Genomic DNA, 18,594 nt, shown 5'->3' with positions numbered 1-18,594 from the left:
AGTTTTGACACAACCCGTCCCCATAAACATCAACAGTGCTGCGTCTGCGACACTGAATCACAGAGTGTGTCGACAAAAGGCCTGAAACCAAAACACACGCCTCCTCCTCCTCTTCTTCTTCTTCACGCCCTGCGTTATCACACCAGCTGATTTACGGCACGCGTAAAAATAACCGATCCAAACAGCGAGTGTGTTGTGATGTACCTTAAAGTAGTAAAAGTACAAGTATGTGACCAGAAAATGGTAAACATATTACTGAAGTAAAAAGTCTTAAAAGTTTATGACATTCAATTCCTGGCTGTGTGTCGTGTAACAAAGAGAGTAAGAAGATATATATAGAAATAGAAATAAAGTGAAGTGCAGATACGCAAGTTTTGTGCTGAAGTATAGTATGAAGAATAGCATGGTGCTGGAGCTCGTCTTGAATAAACTTGCAGCCCTTTAATCACAGCAGCCCAGAACAAGTTAGGGACGGCAAAAATCTGAATTTGAATAGAGCGCAGAGATTTGTTTTTACAGATGCATAATTTGTTTTTTGCAATTACGAATCATACTTCTGTAATCCGGCGAACATTCGTGACCTTGCGTCAACCTTATGTCGAGCAAATCTTTTCATTTTCATCCAGGGCTGCAACGATCAATGAGTCACAGAGTTAATCGTCAACTATTTTAGATAAGCAGCTCGAGTGGTTTTGAAACGATCACAACAAGTTTCCCCACCAGCTTCTTCAATGTGAATATTTCCTGGTTTCTTTGCTCCATATCACAAAGAAATCATTGATTAATCCAGAAAGCATACGACAGATCGTGTAAATAACTGCAGCTCTACTCTGGTTTTGTGTTAGCATGTGCACAGCAGGGATGGAAATCAGTATCGGTCCGATTCTGGTCAAAAATCACTACGTCCATCGTGATGTAAACTGATTGAACGAACAACAGCTGACAGAGAGCTACAGCGCCACCTATGGAGGTGACTTATACCCAACCAAGTCGAGTTAGACCTGTATCATGGAAAAGCACCATTAAAGCTGAAAGACAGCGCGTTTACATTCATGTTCCAACATTAGTCAGTCTTAGTCGGACTAAGATACCCGGACAATGCGATTCATAGTCCGATTACTCGTGCGTGTATACGCTTAGTCGGACTGGAGTCAGACTAAGACAATAATTCAGCTTTTTGACGTCATCTAAACACATTAGTCCGACTAAAATCGATCTAGTCTTAGTCATACTAACATAGTATGATAGTCTCTTTCATAGTCCAATTACTCCTGCATATATTCGCTTAGTCGAACTGGAGTCAGACTAAGACAATAATTCTGTTTTTTAACGTCATGGGAACACGTTAGCCTGACTAAAATCAAGCTACTCTTAGTCGTACTAACATACCTGGATAGTCTGATTCATAGTCCAATTCCTCCTGCATATATAGGCTTAGTCGGACTGGAGTCAGACTAAGACAATAATTCTGTTTTTTTAAGGTCATGTGAACATGTTAGCCCAACTAAAATCGAGCTAGTCTTAGTCATACTAACATACCTGGATAGTCTCTTTCATAGTCCAATTACCCGTGCATATATTCGCTTAGTCGGACTGGAGTCAGACCAAGACAATATTTCTGGTTTTTAACGTCATGGGAACGTTAGCCTGACTAAAATAAAGCTAGTCTTCGTCGTATGTACATACCTGGATAGTCTAAATCATAGTCCAATTACTCCTGCATATATAGGCTTAGTCGGACTGGAGTCAGACTAAGACAATAATTATGTTTTTTAACGTCATGGGAACATGTTAGCCCAACTAAAATCGAGCTAGTCTTAGTCATACTAACATACCTGGATAGTCTGATTCATAGTCCGATTCCTCCTGCATATATAGGCTTAGTCGGACTGGAGTCAGACTAAGACAATAATTATGTTTTTTAACGTCATGGGAACATGTTAGCCCAACTAAAATCGAGCTAGTCTTAGTCATACTAACATACCTGGAAAGTCTGATTCATAGTCCGATTCCTCCTGCATATATAGTCTTAGTCGGACTGGAGTCAGACTAAGACAATAATTCAGTTTTTTTATCGTCATCTTAACACATTAGTCCGACTAAAACCGACCCAGTCTTAGTCAAACTAACATGCCTGGGTAATGGATTCATAGTCTGATTACTCCTGCATGTATACGCTTAGTCGGACTGGACGCACCACACTATTCCTTCTGGGTATTTGACCCGAGAGTAGAAGGAGACGACTGCTGTACTGTTGCCGGCGGAGGCGTCTTTCTTTGGACAAGACGACAACCACAACAACCATGTTCACCCGGTTTGTAAGTGTCATTACTCAGACTACAGTCTTAACTAAGTTAAACTGTGCCTGTGAAACGGTTCAGTCTACAAATTATTATGTTATTTTACTGCTGAAAACACATTCAATGTGTTTTCTGGGTGGATTTATGGAAAGGATAGTATTTCATGTATGGTGTTATATCGAAATAAAAAGACATGACGTTTACAGGCGTTTGTTTACATTTCAGTTGCGTGGATACTGTCAGGAAATGATAGGTTTAACACTTGGCACGATTTACCACAGAGAACATCCCATCGTTATGATCACACCTCTAATAATGGGTTAATGAGTTATAATGAGCCTTCCATGTGAACACAAACACCGGCACTGACAGTCAGTCACAGTCCGTGTTTGACAGTGTTTGTTTGGGTTCACTTCCACACTCACTCACTCACTGCAAACTTCCACCAACGACGCAATGCAGACGCGTGTTTTAGCAGCGGACACAGGCCACAAACACCGCAGCTCACCCCGGGCCAAGTGGCCTGCTGATGGGGGGGTTTTCCTGGAGTGTAAGGGGGGCCCGTAAACACATCATTACATCATGTTTTTACATCAAGTCGCAGCCATGTCTCGTTAGCTGCAGCATCCAGTGAAAGATGGCGACCTCCGGGGGGGTGAGTTAGCGGATTCACCCCCCCCCCCCCTCCTCCTCCCTCCACAAAAACAACCACTGTGTTAGCACACAATGCTAACGGAACCAGGCGACGTGTGTGTGTTTGCAGCTCACTCACCTGTCACCTCTCACTGCGGGGCGAACACTGTGGCGGCGGAAGGTGGCGCTGGACCGAGGCCTCCAACTGGTTCCCAACTTAAATACGCAGGGTATTAGCTAGCAGGCTATGGGTTAGCACGCTAGCTACGAACAGCCGGCTTACCGCTCTAAACCTAACCGCTAATAAGTCTTCAGGTTTCAGGGGGGAAACAGCCACGACCACCAGTGACACGCACAGTCCCGCTGAAAAATAAGAGCCTACGAAGGGAAATAAAAGTGGAGAAAAAAAATAAACTTAACCCGACTCTCAGCGAGCTAAGACTCGGCTAGGTGGCTAGCTAGCTAGCTAGCTTGTCTATCAACTTCGTGCTCGATAAATAGATGTCGCCGCGGGGATTTCAGAGCGAGGTCCTCGCGGTGGACAGCGGCGCTGCTGCTGGACAGAGAGTGGCTCAAACACCCGGAGGAAATACAGCCGTGACTGGAAGCTGGGAATGAACAGTGCTTGCTCGCCTCCCCCGAAAGGTCCCGATCGATCAGAGGCTCGTTAGCGCTAAAAGACGACAGACAGACGGGGGAACAGAGGGAGCAGCGGCCGTTTCCTTTCCCTTTCGTGTGCAGCAGAAAGATCGTCGACGGCGCCGAGATGGATCACTCTGAGAAAAGAGAGAACATCAGCCTTCATATAATGTTTACAGAGGAAGCTGGGAAAATAATATGAGGCGAACACGAATAACAAATAATGGGGACAAAAATATCAATGGAAATTAATGTAAGATTAAAAAAATACTTTTTGAGTAAATTCTTTGTTCATTTTGTCTCATTGTATTTTATTATTTTTCTTTCTGGTTGGTTTGTGTCTCCTTCCTGTGTCATGTTCTGGTCATTTTGCATCTAAATCTTATCATTTTTGTCTCTTTATGGTCATTTTGTGTCTCTTTGTGGACGTTTTGTGTCTGTTTAGGTTTGTGTATCTGAGGACATTGTATATCTGTTTGTGGGCATTTTGTGTGTTTTGGTAATTTTTTGTATCTTTGAGGACGTTTGTGTCTGTTTTGGTAATTTTGTGTCTGTTTCGGTAATTTTGTGTATCTGAGGACGATTTGTGTCTGTTTTGGTCATTTTGTGCCTCTTTTTGGCTGTTTTGATAGATAGATACTTTATTTTTTTGAGTCTGTTTTGGGCATTTTGTGTTTCTTTCTGTACATTTTGCATCTAACTCTTATCATTTTTGTCTGTTTCTGGTAATTTTGTGCCTGCTTATTGGTCATTTTGTGTCTCTTTGTGGACATTGTGTGTCTGTTTTGGTCATTTTGTGTCTCTTTTGGTCATTTTGTGTCTTTTTTGATCATTGTGTGTCTCTTTCTGTACATTTTGCATCTAATTCTTAACATTTGTGTCTCTTTTTGGTCATTTTAGGTCTCTTTGTGGACATTGTGTGTCTGTTTTGGTCATTATGTGTCTGTCTGGTTGTTTTGTGTCTGTCTTGGTAATTTTGTGTCTCTTTCTGTACATTTTGCATCTAATTCTTATCATTTGTGTCTCTTTCTGGTAATTTTGTGTCTCTTTCTGGTTGTTTTGTGTCTGTTTTGGTCATTTCGTGTCTCCTTGTGGCCATGCAGGACGAGCGCAGAGAAAACCAGCGGAGTGAGACATCTGTCACTGAGCTCGAGGCCCGCCCCGCCTTCTTCCTCCCTCTCCCTCCCTCGCGCTCACAGCAGGCCGGCCTGATTGGTTGAGACTGGGTGGGGGGGCGCACGCGGACCCACTCGTGACCATGGATGTAGCTCCGCCCCCTCTACTTTGAAGACAATTTTGTCCTGGTGGCCACTCTGGGTACTGCAACCATAAATACTGATGGGGCCCAAAAAGCAATATTTTCCCATTGAGCACAACAGTAAAAGAGGCGATGAACACATGCATTTATCTATCTGTTCATAAAGTGGCTGATACATGTGATGAACACATGAATTATAGTTGAAGATAAACATGTTGAGTGAAAGAATCTGGAGTTATAAAGCAACTTTGAACACGTTGTTATTGATCCTAATAATTATGGTCATGTTAGAGTCTGCAGGTAGTGACAGTGTCTGTGTGATGACACTGATATTGTTGTTATTATAATTATTATTATTTACTATCATGATGTCCCTGTATATACCTTCTTGTCCTTTGATAGTTTTTCTACTTTATAATCACCTTTTTACTTTTTCACACTTTGCACCTTTGTGGCCTTGAAGCTGGAAAACTCTTGAATTTAGAAAAAATCTCTAAAATGATTGAAGAGGGAAGATAACGATAATCTATTATATGTTTTATAATAATCCAGATCAAATGTATTTTATTTCTCCTAAAAACCAAATCAAACCAAAACCCAAATGTCTTTATGTCACAAGAGTAAATAAAATCAAAATGTATGAGGAGGGTTAGGGGTTAGGGGTTAGGGTTATAGAATAAAGATAGACAGCTAAATGTGGATTTATTTGGTTTGCTCTCATTTAAATGATAATAATGATAATAATAATAAAAATAAGGCTTTACAGCAGGTAGTGATTTATTTAAAATGACTTTAAATGAGTACAGGGCCATAGTACGAGACTGCGTCATCAGGACACGCCTCTTTTTAATCTATTATAATTATATTTCACGTCTCTTTTTTTTTTTTTTATTAATTTCTTAAGTAATATTAGCATTCAAACGGTAATTTGTTGACGGTCCCTAAACGAGACCCCATTTCATTTCAGAATTTTATTTCCGGAAGACGTCACGTGACGTTACGGTCTTAACCGAAACTAACTTCTCAGAGTCATGGGGCAGTGACGGTGAGTATATTCTGACTTTACATCACAGTTTACACTTTTTAAGATGCGTTTTTGTTTTGTTTTTTTTAAAGCTAAAGTCAAACATTTGTCGCTCAAAGTGACATTTGACTGAAACGTTAAAGATAAAGAAAACGCCTTAACAAGAGATAAGACTTTGGCAACAGAGATAAACACAAACAACAACATTAAAGCTGCACAAACTGCACTTTAACTTTAACTTTGACCAAAAGTGTTGAGTAAAAACGCCTGAAAGTCACTGTGAACAAGAGGGAAGTGAAATATTCTATAACCTTATATTTATATATTAAAGAGCAACGCGCGCGCTCACACGCAGACACACACACAAACACGGAAGGTTACAACACAAATGTCATATGACAATAAGTTCAGAGGGTTTTAAAAAGGGGACACCCATATATTTTTGACTTGACTCGAGTTAACGGAAACTAACTTCTAACTTCTCAGCCTTGTTCTTGTCACGGTAAGTCACGGTGTAACATGTAAACACATAGAGGGACAGAGAGAGCAGTTTACAGTTTAACGTGTGTGTTTTTTTCAAAACACCTGTCGCTCAAAGTGAGTTTTTACTGAAACGCTAAAGCGGGATAATCAACTAAAATGATCATAGGTTAACTTGGAGAGAATTTCCTCAAGCAAAGGTCCGGAACATCATAATGTCTAACTTGTGTTATTATTTAGTAATGGGATATATACTGTGTGTGTGTGTGCGTGTGCGTGTGTCTGTCTGTCTGTCTGTCTGTCTTTGTGTGTGTGTGTGTGTGTGTTTTAAACGTTTATCATTTGTTTGGACGGTGTTAAAAAAAAAAAAACAGACATCCGCTCCATTCTCCTCCCATTCTTCTGTGACATTAAGTCAACATCAAATGCCCGGCCTTCAGTTGGCGCCACATTGTTACAATGTGGCCAAAAACGGTTACTACACTCAAAATCAAAACACTGCTGCGAGTCGTATCCGCCTCCCGCTACCCCCCCCCCCCTCCCTTCCAGAGTCGAGGTTGCCAGATCGGTTGACGTAAAACCTCGTCAGCAACGAGCGAGGAGCGAGCGTCTTATCATAAATGAGTGGCTCTAAGACACACAATTCTGTTCTCTCAGTAAATATCAAGATGTATAATAAATTATGGTAACATTAGCTGTTGACTAGGGATGGATATATCAAATGGAATAACTTCATGAACTCACCAACAACAACAGTACAGACAAAATATTGCCAACTCGGTCTTTTAGGTTCCCTTTCGTTTCATTTCTATTGTAGCTCCGACGTAACTGGCAACCCATGGTTGCTCGGCAGCTGAGACTCTACTGACTCTACAACCTATCGGACTCAATCGGTTAAAACTTGATCAATCCATTTTGGGGAAATTAAAGCCGTTAAAAAGTCTTAAAAAGTTTTAATCGCAATTTCATGAGGTTTTCAATGTTGTCCAAAAAGTAAATCATGTATTTATTTTCCTCCCCAGGAATACTCCACCTGTAAGATCCACTCAGGGCAGCATGGCCCAGGCAACCAAACCTTCTGTGGAGACTATTCCTGTTAGAAAAACTTTAAAAGCAGCGTCTTTGTTGGTAAAGTATTTCCGTCTCTCGTCTCCTAATCTAAGTGTCTTTGTCGTCACCCACACTGCTTTTTTGTGGAGTCACTTGCAAACACAAAGTCACAGATGAAGGCGACAAAGACCCTGAATTGTCTGAAAACAGTTGTTCAGCTTATTTTGTCTGTTCTGTTCTCCACAGCTCTTCATGATCAGTGTCTGCAGAGGAAATCCACGTTGTCGTGAATCATTTTACCCGGTGGGACCTAAGTGCTGTAAGAAGTGTCCACCTGGTAAGATTCTGCTGAGTCATCATGTAGATTATAAAGAGAACAGAGACGTGTTGTCGTTCTCTGGTCAGGACGTTTCATACTTCACCAGAAACTCAAACCTCATCAGGAACGACCAGGTTTCTGTGTTAAAGAAAGATTCTGCTGTGGTGATGATGATGATGGTGATGATGATGATGGTGATGATGATGATGATGATGATGATGATGATGATGGTGATGATGATGATGATGATGGTGATGATGGTGATGATGATGATGATGATGGTGATGATGGTGATGATGATGATGGTGATGATGATGATGATGGTGATGATGATGACGATGATGATGATGGTGGTGATGATGATGATGATGATGGTGATGATGATGATGAGGATGATGATGATGTCAAGAAAGAGAACAAACGTTAAATGTGTTAAATGTGATAAATGTGTTCAATGAGTGAAATGTGATAAATGTGTTAAATGTGATGTCTTTGGTCCTCAGGACAGTTTGTCAGAGCAGACTGTTGGGATGAATCCACCACTCTGTGTTCTCCTTGTAACGAGGGAACCTTCAGTGTTTCTTTAAATCAACACAAAAACTGCCCCATCTGCACAAACTGTGTTTCAGGTACACGATGATGATGATGATGTTATTGTTATTATTATTATTATAATAATAAAGTTTGATTATTAGTGGTTATAGAGTTTGAGTGTGCAGACACACACCTGTGCTCCTTCAGTGATAATCAATGATGATTAATGGTGATCGATAATGTCCACAGAGTTTTCTCTGAGGATCTTCAGTCTCTGCACATCAACACAGGACACAGTTTGTGAACCTCTGGACGGATTCTTCTGTAGAAAATATGAAGGCAAATCCTGTGAAGCAGCAGAGAAACACAGCGTCTGTGAACCAGGACAGTACATCAGACGACATGGTATTTATACACACATATATATATACATATATATATATATGTATATATATACAGTAAATATTTGTTATAACTGAGACAAAGAAAACAAGTGTCTGAACAAGGTTGTAAAAAGCTTTAAACTCACAGAAATGACTTATTTTGTTAAGAAACTTAACACAACAAATAAAACCATTTAAATAAAACCATTATAAATCATGAGGAACCTACAGCTGTCATGTAGCGGCTAATTTACACTCAAATATTCATTTTAAATTGATAAAACTCATAAAAGCACCTTTTGAAATGGGCTTAGTTGAATTCTTCATTGTGATGATAATTCACAGACAAACACCTGGTTCCTGCCTCGTTTTGACACTGTTAATGTTTTTCTGTCAGATCAGCGTGCATTGTGGGAAATGTAGTTTATGGTCAACGCACGCCTTAGGCAGCATTGACCTATGTTAACACAGTCATGTATTTGATGTGGTTTTAAACGTGTGTTCATTATTCACTGTGTGTGTGTCATTGAAACAGGAACATCATCCACAGACACACAATGTTCTGACTGCAGAGACGGCACATTTTCAGACGGGACGTTTTCCTCTTGTCAGCCACACACACAGTAAGACTTCTACACACATTTGGTCCGTCCATAAATGAAGTGACAGAGTCAGTGGTTTGTTTTAGCTGCAGCTCATTGTTGTTTGTCTGTCGTTGCAGATGCAGACGTGAAAACTTACTGCTCAGTGCAGGAACTGCGTCAGCTGATGCTGAATGTAGTTTCATCAGTGGCAACTTCATCGTTGGTTTAGTAGCAGCTTTTTTATGTGTTGCTTTAATTGTAGTTTTGATCTTCAATAAATGGCCATCAGGTAGGTCTGTGTGGAGATACAGATGTGAACATGGTTCAATGATGATGATGATTTCTGCTGAGTCATGACACTGTTGACATGTTATTCATTGTTTTTCTTTTTTTCAGGCAAATGTTTACAAACAAAGGTACGTTTATTACTTTCTTTTGGACGCCGCGTTTACAATTCATGAAACGTCCGAAGGAATGGTCAAAGGAAACGTCCAAAGTGATGGTCCAAGGAAACGTCTGAAGTAGTGGTCCAAGGAAACGTCTGAAGTAGTGGTCCAAGGAAACGTCCGAAGTGATGGTCCAAGGAAACGTCTGAAGTAGTGGTCCAAGGAAACGTCTGAAGTAGTGGTCCAAGGAAACGTCCGAAGTGATGGTCCAAGGAAACGTCCGAAGTGATGGTCCAAGGAAACGTCCGAAGTGATGGTCCAAGGAAACGTCCGAAGTGATGGTCCAAGGAAACGTCCGAAGTAGTGGTCCAAGGAAACGTCCGAAGTGATGGTCCAAGGAAACGTCCGAAGTAGTGGTCCAAGGAAACGTCCGAAGTAGTGGTCCAAGGAAACGTCCGAAGTGATGGTCCAAGGAAACGTCCGAAGTGATGGTCCAAGGAAACGTCCGAAGTGATGGTCCAAGGAAACGTCCGAAGTGGTGGTCCAAGGAAACGTCCGAAGTGATGGTCCAAGGAAACGTCCGAAGTGGTGGTCCAAGGAAACGTCCGAAGTAGTGGTCCAAGGAAACGTCTGAAGTAGTGGTCCAAGGAAACGTCCGAAGTGATGGTCCAAGGAAACGTCCGAAGTGATGGTCCAAGGAAACGTCCGTAATAACAAGGATTTTGCGTGAAATTCTACAATCTGTCAGCTGTCTGAGACAATCTCTCGCCAATCTGGCGGTTGACAGGACAGTCGCGGACGTTCAATAGTGCACAATGCCATTCACTTCATTTGAACATTGATTTTTCAGACATATTTGCTCCATATCAAGAAAAGTTTGCATCTGCACAAACACACCTGGAAACAAAACATCGAGTTAAGTTTGAAAATAAATGCTAACGAGTGACGATTAAATAACTAAAACCTGGGAAATCAGGCAAAATCAACATGATTCCTGTAACAACACATATAAAGCCATTGCCATGGAGAGCTATATTTCAAAATAAAGCTCTCCATATTTGGTGCTGATACTGGGCTCTCATCATCTGATTGGTTATATAAATATTAGTTTTTTTGTGTGTTCATTATGAGCTGCTAGATCAGCCTAACTACTGACCCTGAATCATGATGAAGGTGGTCCTCTTTTTGTCATAAAACACTAACTACAAGGTGGACGTGACTAAAAATCACTTGTTTACACTATAAACTTATAAGAAGAAATAAAAGTATGCATACAAACACAATGAATGTAATTTTGTGTCATGTCATTTCTTATCTTTCGTTCTAATCCAAGAAACGATCATCACTAAAAACTAATAAAGATTTTTGAAAAATAATTTAATTTTGAAACATTCTGAGTCGGCGTAGACTGGGTGTAGGTCCATGTTGTGCCGTCAGGGGGCGCTGTGACGAAAACAAAGAGCCACAACACTTCCCTCCGCGTCTCTTCCGGTCATAGCGTAAGTAGCACCGAGCCCTCGCTCTTTCCTTTCCTCTGGTGCCGTCAGCGGACCAACGTGTCCTGACAAAATGGCACTTTATAACTTTAAGAAGATTATGGTGGTTCCCACCGCAAAGGTAAGCGTTTGTTCCGGTCTCCTGGAGCTCGTTTAACCGCTGTCGTTTAACCCGCCAGTGCTGTTGTTTGATACGGAGGCGAACTGATAAAAAGAGTTGAAGAAGAAAAACAACATGGAGGAAGCGAAAACACGTGTCGTGATGTGTGTAAAGGGACCGGAGAACGTTTCCATGTCTCTGCGTTATTTTAAAGAACGCGTTGACACCGGAGTTTGAGAAACTCAAATTATTATCATTTGTGTCTCTTTGTGGTCAATTTCTGTGTGTTTTGGTCAATTTCTGTCTCCAAATCTGGCCATAAAATAACATTTGGGGAAACAGTTGAGTTGCCATCGCTATTACACCTATGCCGAATTATCACGGACACACTGTTTATTTTATGAAATGGTTTAAAAAGTAATTTTAATGTGTGGTTTGTTGTGTGCAAGCGATTTAGTTTTTAATTGACGCGTTTTACAATGAAGATCTGCTGCACTGTGTGTTTTGGTCATCCTGTCTCTCTGTCTAGTCATTAAATAACAGTTGGGGGAAAAAAAGTTGAGTTGCCAGCGCTATTACACCTATGCCGAATTATAACGGACACACTGCTTGTTTTATGAAGTGGTTTAAAAAGTAGTTGTAATGTGTGGTTTGTTGTGTGCAAGCGGTTCAGTTTTGAAATGACAGATCTGCTGCACTGTGTGTTTTGGTCATTTTGTCTCGTCATAAAATAACAGTTGGGGGGTAAAAGGGGAGTTGCCATCGTTGTTACACCTATGCCGAATTATAACGGGCACACATCTTGTTTTATGAAGTGGTTTAAAAAGTAGTTTTAATGTGTGGTTTGTTGTGTGCAAGCGGTTCAGTTTTTAGTTGACGCATTTTACAATGAAGATCTGCATCATTGTAGGAATATGTTGCGAGTGACGTCTTTTAAGGATAAATCATGTGTGTTATGAAATGTGGAGTATTGATTCCAGTGCGTGCTGCAATTTTTTATACATTTAAATTAATATTAAATGTCATAACTGTATGCTTTGTGCTGGCTTGAAGATTTTAAGTAATATCAACCAAGTTTAAGTGAAGATACAGACAAAAACATAACAAAAGAAGCAAATTATTACAATATTTTATTGTATTTAATGGCTAAATGAATATAAAAACCTGTGTCATTTCCTCCTCCTCCCTCGCAGGAATTCATCGACATCACTCTATCGAAAACTCAGCGGAAAACGCCCACCGTGGTGCACAAACATTACCAGATCCACCGCATCCGACACTTTTACATGCGGAAGGTGAAGTTCACGCAGCAGAACTATCACGACCGCCTCACGCAGATCCTCACCGACTTCCCCAAGCTCGACGTAAGTCTGAAAACTGCCAAAAAATGCAACCCTTTAAAATCGGTAATACGTCATTTTACGGTGAATTAAAATTCTCTCTCCGTCTCTCACCAGGACATCCACCCGTTCTACGCTGATCTGATGAACGTGTTGTACGACAAGGATCATTACAAACTGGCTTTGGGTCAAATCAACATCGCCAAGAATCTCATTGACAAGTAAGTCAGTTTCCTGTGAGATAAAGCAGCAAAAGTAGTCCTGTATATACCTGGATGTAAACAGAGCTAACCGCGTTGTTGTTGTTTAAACCCCCCGCAGCGTCGCCAAAGACTACGTTCGTCTGATGAAGTACGGAGACTCTCTGTATCGCTGTAAACAGCTGAAGAGGGCGGCTCTGGGTCGCATGTGCACCATCCTGAAACGACAGAAGTCCAGTCTGGAATATCTGGAGCAAGGTCAGACTTCAGAGGAAACCCTCCGCGAACGCAGCGTTGCCTTTTTAAAAGATGTTTAAATAACGCTAGTGTTTGTTTTTCTCCGGTCAGTGCGTCAGCATCTTTCCCGTTTGCCGTCCATCGATCCAAACACCAGGACGCTGCTTCTGTGTGGTTACCCCAACGTGGGCAAGTCCAGCTTCATCAACAAGGTAAACAATATTATTATTATTTTTATACACATAATATATAACAATATTGACCTTTTTGAAAGGCTTTTTGACGTGTTTTCTTTTAGAAAAATGTGAATATTTTCACGTTTCTGTAATTTTTCAGCTTCTTAAACGTGAATATTTTCTAGTTTCTGTCATTTTTCAGCTTCTTTAAATATATCGTGATAGAACTTTCGGTCCGTATTGCTCAGCCATAACTCGAGCTACTTGATGAAATCTAGCTTTCTTAAGTTTATGTTCACTTTAGCTGCTAATTAACCTGATTATTATGAACTCATGTTTTTGATCAGGTGACCAGAGCTGATGTTGACGTGCAGCCGTACGCCTTCACCACCAAGTCTCTCTTTGTGGGTCACATGGACTACAGATATCTGCGCTGGCAGGTGACGACTTCACACTCCTGCTCCTCAAATGTATACATATGATGGTGGAAGAAATGAGCTGTTGTGTGTTAATGACATCTGTGTGTGTGTGTGTGTAGGTGGTGGACACCCCTGGTATCCTGGACCACCCCCTGGAGGAGAGGAACACCATCGAGATGCAGGCCATCACGGCTCTGGCTCACCTGCGAGCGGCCGTTCTCTACGTCATGGACGTGTCGGAGCAGTGCGGTCACACTCTGCAGGAGCAGCTGGAGCTCTTCAACAACATCCGCCCGCTGTTCGCCAACAAGGTCAGAGCCACAACCCGTTAGCCTTTCGCCCATCTACGTAGGGTGCAAAATCGCCAAAATGGGCACCAAAAAACGCCAAATGGCCGACATCCTGTTGAGTTGAGACCATGGTTACGGTCGACTTTTTTGTTCGTCTTGGTCGATAACGTCTTCTCACCAATTTTCGGGAAATTCAGTGCAACTCAATTTTGCCTCCGTTTTCACCTTCATGGGGATGCTGCTATAGAGCCCTTGAGCAACGCACAGGTCCGGAAACTATGGCAATATTGCATTTCTGCCAGATCTAACCTCAATGCTAAGTTTCAAGAGTTTTTATGCACGTTAACATCGTAAAAAATGACAGCAAAAACAGGAATAGAATAATAATCGACTCATTTACGTGGGGTGCGAAATCGCCAAAATAGACACCAAAATTGCCAAATGGCTGACTTCCTGTTGAGTTGAGACCATGGTTACTGTTGACTTCTTTGTTCGTCTTGGTCGATAACATCTTCACACCAAGTTGCGGGGAATTTGGTAGAACTTGCGTGTTGTTCTAAAGCTGTGTCTTTGTTCCTCTGCAGCCTCTCATCATTGTGGCCAACAAATGTGATGTGAAGAAGATCGAGGAGCTGCCGGAGGAGAGTCAGGTGAGCGACGAGGATCCTGAAACATCTCACATGGTTTATGGTAAACGCTGTGGATTCACCGTCTTTGCCTCGTTTTTTTTGCCGTCGTCCAGAAAATCTTTGCTGACTTTTCCGCCGAGGGAATCTCTGTGATCGAGAGCAGCACTCTGACCGAGGAGGGCGTCATCGAGGTTAAAAACGAGGTGAGGAAAACCACGCCGGACCACCAGAGTACGTTGTGTTTGTGTTTGTGTTTTTAACGCCGCTGTGGTTTCTCAGGCCTGCGATCGTCTCCTCGCTCACCGCGTCGACACCAAGATGAAGAGCAAGAAGGTCCACGATGTTCTGAACCGCCTCCACCTGGCCATGCCGGCCAAGAGAGACCAGAAGGTGAGTCCAGAACCAGAGGCCTGGTTTCAGGTCGTCCACTGAGTTACTCAGAGCTTCTTAAATGTGAATATTTTCATGTTTCTGTCATTTTTCAGCTTCTTAAATGTGAATATTTTCACGTTTTCTGTCATTTTTCAGCTTCTTAAATGTGAATATTTTCACGTTTCTGTCATTTTTCAGCTTCTTAAATGTGAATATTTTCACGTTTCTGTCATTTTTCAGCTTCGTAAACGTGAATATTTTCACGTTTCTGTCATTTTTCAGCTTCTTAAATGTGAATATTTTCACGTTTCTGTCATTTTTCAGCTTCTTAAATGTGAATATTTTCATGTTTCTGTCATTTTTCAGCTTCTTAAATGTGAACATTTTCATGTTTCTGTCATTTTTCAGCTTCTTAAACGTGAATATTTTCACGCTTCTGTCATTTTTCAGCTTCTTAAATGTGAATATTTTCGTGTTTCTCCAGGAAAGACCTCCGTTCATCCCAGAGGGGGCGCTGCTGCGCAGGAAGGCGATGGAGGTGGACGCACCCAAACGTAAACTGGTACGTTCACAGGTGTTTTATGGTGTTTTACAACACACACACAGATGTTTCAGACCAGGAAATATGTCAATATTAAATCAATATACATCTATATGCCTGTTATATTAATGCAGTTAAATAAATGATAAATTATGTAAATTTACTATTTTATTGTTTCTCACATGTGTAAATGTAAATAATCAGCGTTAAAGAGACTGAGAAATACCCCACATATATCTAGAATGAAATATACTTTCTTTCTTTATTATTTTTTGATAGTAAATGACGGTATTATGGTTGTATTTTAGTTATTATTTATTTAAAATGAGTTGAAAGGGGAAGTTTGATGAATTAATTGAGTTTAATGTGGGTTTTTGTTCCTCTGGAGTCAAATACGACGTCTATGACGCTTTATTTCTTTTACAATAACATGTTTTTCTCTTTGTTTTCCAGGAGCGAGATCTGGAGATGGAGCTCGGCGACGACTACATCCTGGACCTGCAGAGTAAGAAGTGTTATTTTTTATTATAAATATCTTTTTCAATTGCGTTTGTTTTAGTGCGTTAGCAGCCGTTTGCGTCACGTGTTTGTTTGTTTGATTGTTTGTGTGTTTTCAGAATACTGGGACCTGATGAACGAGGAGGAGAAGAGCGATAAGATCCCTGAAGTGTGGCAGGGTCACAACATCGCAGATTACATCGACCCTGACATCATGAAGGTCAGTGTGTGCACGTCTACCTTTTATAACATAGCTTCTGTCATTTATCAGCTTCTTAAATGTGAATATTTTCCAGTTTCTAGCCTTTCGATTGTTGCCGCCGTGAATCTTGTTGAGTTAATGTTGTCGTTTTTCCGCGTCGTCTCTCAGAAACTGGAGGACCTGGAAAAGGAGGAGGAGCTTAAGGAGAAGGCGGGAGAGTACGACTCGGATGAGGAGAGCGAGGACGAGGAGATGCAGGAGATCCGCGCTCTGGCCAAACAGATCCGCAGCAAGAAGCAGCTCATGGTCCTCAAGTCCAAAGAGAAGGACGTGCACGGACCGCGCATGCCAAGGACCGCCACCAAGGTGAGAGGGGGCGCTGTGGAGTCACGTTACTCATCTGGCAATTCTGCTCTTTGAAGTTGTGTTGGCGTTTGAGTCAATATGAACTTACATTTGACTGATGTGTGTGTGTTTTTAGGTTGAAAAGAAGAAGCTCGAGAAGGAGATGAGTGGCCTTGGTCTGGATGTCAACGACAATGAGGAGGTGAGTTTGTCCGTTAAGTTTGTTAGTTATTCATATAAAGCATGTATTAGTGTGCCGAATTCACAAATACATTCCTATTATGTGGTAAATAATGTTTAAATGTATGTGTGATCATTGCTGGTATGTTATAATAACATATATTCAAAGAAATACACATTTTTTTAATGGAGTTTGGTTATTGGTCTTGAATTTGTGATATTTCCGTGACATTGAGGCAGATTTGTTGATGAACTAAAAGTCCTATGGCTTATTAGAGTGTGCCGAATTCACAAATACATTCCAATTATGTGTTAAATAATATTTGAATGTATGTGTGATCATTGCTGGTATGTTATAATAACATGTATTCTAAGAAATGCACGGTTTTTGAATGGAGTTTGGTTGGAGGTCTTGAAATCAGGATATTTCAATGATTTTGAGGCAGATTGGTTAACTCACTGAAGGTCCTATGGCGTATTAGAGTGTGCCGAATTCACAAATGCATTCATATTATGTGTTTAATAACGTTTAAATGTATATGTGACCATTGCTGCCATGTTATAATAACATATATTCTAAGAAATGTGCGTTTTTTGAATGGAGTTTGGTTGTTAGTGACACCGTTGACAGCTGGCTGGGCTTTTATTATGAAATCCTCCACCTAGAATTGGCTCTATGTACTCTAAAATCATGGCCGACTAAATTTTTAAAGTCAAACCATAAGAAAACGGAATCAAATCTTTGACTGAATCATCTTTAAACCTGTTAAATTCATTTTTTTTTGTTTTTTGTTCCAGAGTCATTACGCTCAACAGGCGCGAAGATCCCGCAGCGTCGCTAAGAAACGCAAGCGTGAAACTTCAGCCCCTCCCACCTCCAAAACCCGCAGCCAGAGCGCCTCCCGTCCACCGAGAGACAAGTCTGGTTTAAGAGACACCAAGGTCAGTCACTCTGTCTTCTTATCTTACTTTATAATTCTTTATTTATTTAGTAGAACTAACACCTGTGTCTCTTTTCGTCCTCGTCTTCTCTTCTTTCAGATGGTAAAGAAGGCAAAGACGATGATGAAGAACTCCCAGAAAGGCATGAACCGCCAGGGCAGGAAGGGCGAGGCGGACAGACACGTGTTTGACCTCAAACCCAAACACCTGATGGTCGGGAAGAGGACGTCGGGCACCAACGATCGCAGATAAAAAAACACACTTTTCTTTTTAAACTGGACTCGCGAATACATCGTTTTTCATTCTACGCCGTTTCCCTCGTATGTAGCTGCTGGAGAAAGACGCCGCCCCTCCCCCACACCAAATGATGAATAATTAAAAAAATAAGTGTCTTTTGTTTGTTGTGTTGTTAAAAGTCTGAATCTGGAGATGTCAGAAAATACAAATATATGGAGAAACAGAGACTGCTGAGTTGACTTCAGATGGAAGTGATCATGAGTTCCTCTGGAGAAATATCACCCCTTCACCAGGAAGCCAAATAAAAACCCACCTTTCACAAAAACGCTGCAGCCAAGTTGTCTCACTCACAAACATACCATGCTTTTATTTTGGAAAAAAACTAAATTCTACCGAGAAATTCACTTATTTCACCTTTTGTGTTGCGTTGTTGCTGTCAGATACTTGCAAGGAAATACAAGTTTAATTCAGCTTGTATTTAGTAATGAGAAGCACCCTAGTGCATGCTTAATTGTGTGTTTGTGTGTATTTTGTAATGAATCTGGTCAATCACATTTTAGTAAAATTTAAGCTTAACTCTATATTTATATCATTACTGTGTGAGAAACATCCGTATATGTCTGATGGTGTGATTTTTAAAAGAAATACTACTAGTCAGGCTATTTCCCTGATTTTTTAGGCACATTTTGTTACCTAATTGAAGGTCCTATAGCTTGTAAAAGTGTGCCGAATTCGAAAGAGTGTTCCAATTACGTGTAAAATCATGTTTAATTCGAGTGTAGTTGTCGCCGTCACGCTAT

General features: G+C 41.0%; 3 protein-coding genes across 4 annotated transcripts in view; all 3 read left to right on the top strand.

Annotated features, from left to right (window-relative positions):
• The window catches only part of LOC310942586 (tripartite motif-containing protein 16-like), a gene marked incomplete at its 3' end in the record, with an annotated part of 323,438 nt that overhangs the window by 264,389 nt on the left and 40,455 nt on the right, over nucleotides 1–18,594 (top strand). The gene's annotated exons all lie outside the window — the stretch shown is intronic.
• LOC310942238 (tumor necrosis factor receptor superfamily member 14-like) lies at nucleotides 5,853–9,941 on the top strand. 2 transcript variants are annotated; one of them, XM_083907578.1, is made up of 8 exons: nucleotides 5,853–5,875; nucleotides 7,357–7,462; nucleotides 7,631–7,721; nucleotides 8,207–8,332; nucleotides 8,487–8,642; nucleotides 9,156–9,243; nucleotides 9,342–9,493; nucleotides 9,601–9,941. In XM_083907578.1, the coding sequence occupies exons 2-8, from the start codon at nucleotides 7,391–7,393 to the stop codon at nucleotides 9,663–9,665; spliced, it is 750 nt and encodes a 249-aa protein (XP_083763704.1). In that variant the 5' UTR covers nucleotides 5,853–5,875; nucleotides 7,357–7,390; the 3' UTR covers nucleotides 9,666–9,941. The 2 variants fall into 2 exon arrangements, with proteins under 2 accessions (XP_083763704.1, XP_083763705.1); XM_083907579.1 differs by lacking the exon at nucleotides 5,853–5,875 and adding an exon at nucleotides 6,217–6,356.
• Nucleotides 11,069–18,125, top strand: gtpbp4 (GTP binding protein 4). The gene is made up of 17 exons (XM_083907562.1): nucleotides 11,069–11,207; nucleotides 12,380–12,550; nucleotides 12,644–12,747; nucleotides 12,848–12,984; nucleotides 13,075–13,175; nucleotides 13,487–13,579; nucleotides 13,678–13,869; nucleotides 14,433–14,498; nucleotides 14,591–14,680; nucleotides 14,757–14,867; nucleotides 15,334–15,411; nucleotides 15,844–15,895; nucleotides 16,008–16,108; nucleotides 16,259–16,456; nucleotides 16,572–16,637; nucleotides 17,414–17,557; nucleotides 17,657–18,125. The coding sequence occupies exons 1-17, from the start codon at nucleotides 11,160–11,162 to the stop codon at nucleotides 17,807–17,809; spliced, it is 1,905 nt and encodes a 634-aa protein (XP_083763688.1). The 5' UTR covers nucleotides 11,069–11,159; the 3' UTR covers nucleotides 17,810–18,125.

The sequence above is a fragment of the Microchirus variegatus genome, assembly GCF_963457635.1.
Source record: "Microchirus variegatus genome assembly, chromosome: 21".
Classification (NCBI taxonomy): Eukaryota; Metazoa; Chordata; class Actinopteri; order Pleuronectiformes; family Soleidae; genus Microchirus; species Microchirus variegatus.
Note: the sequence above shows the minus strand (reverse complement) of the source record. Positions and strands in the feature narration are given on the sequence as shown.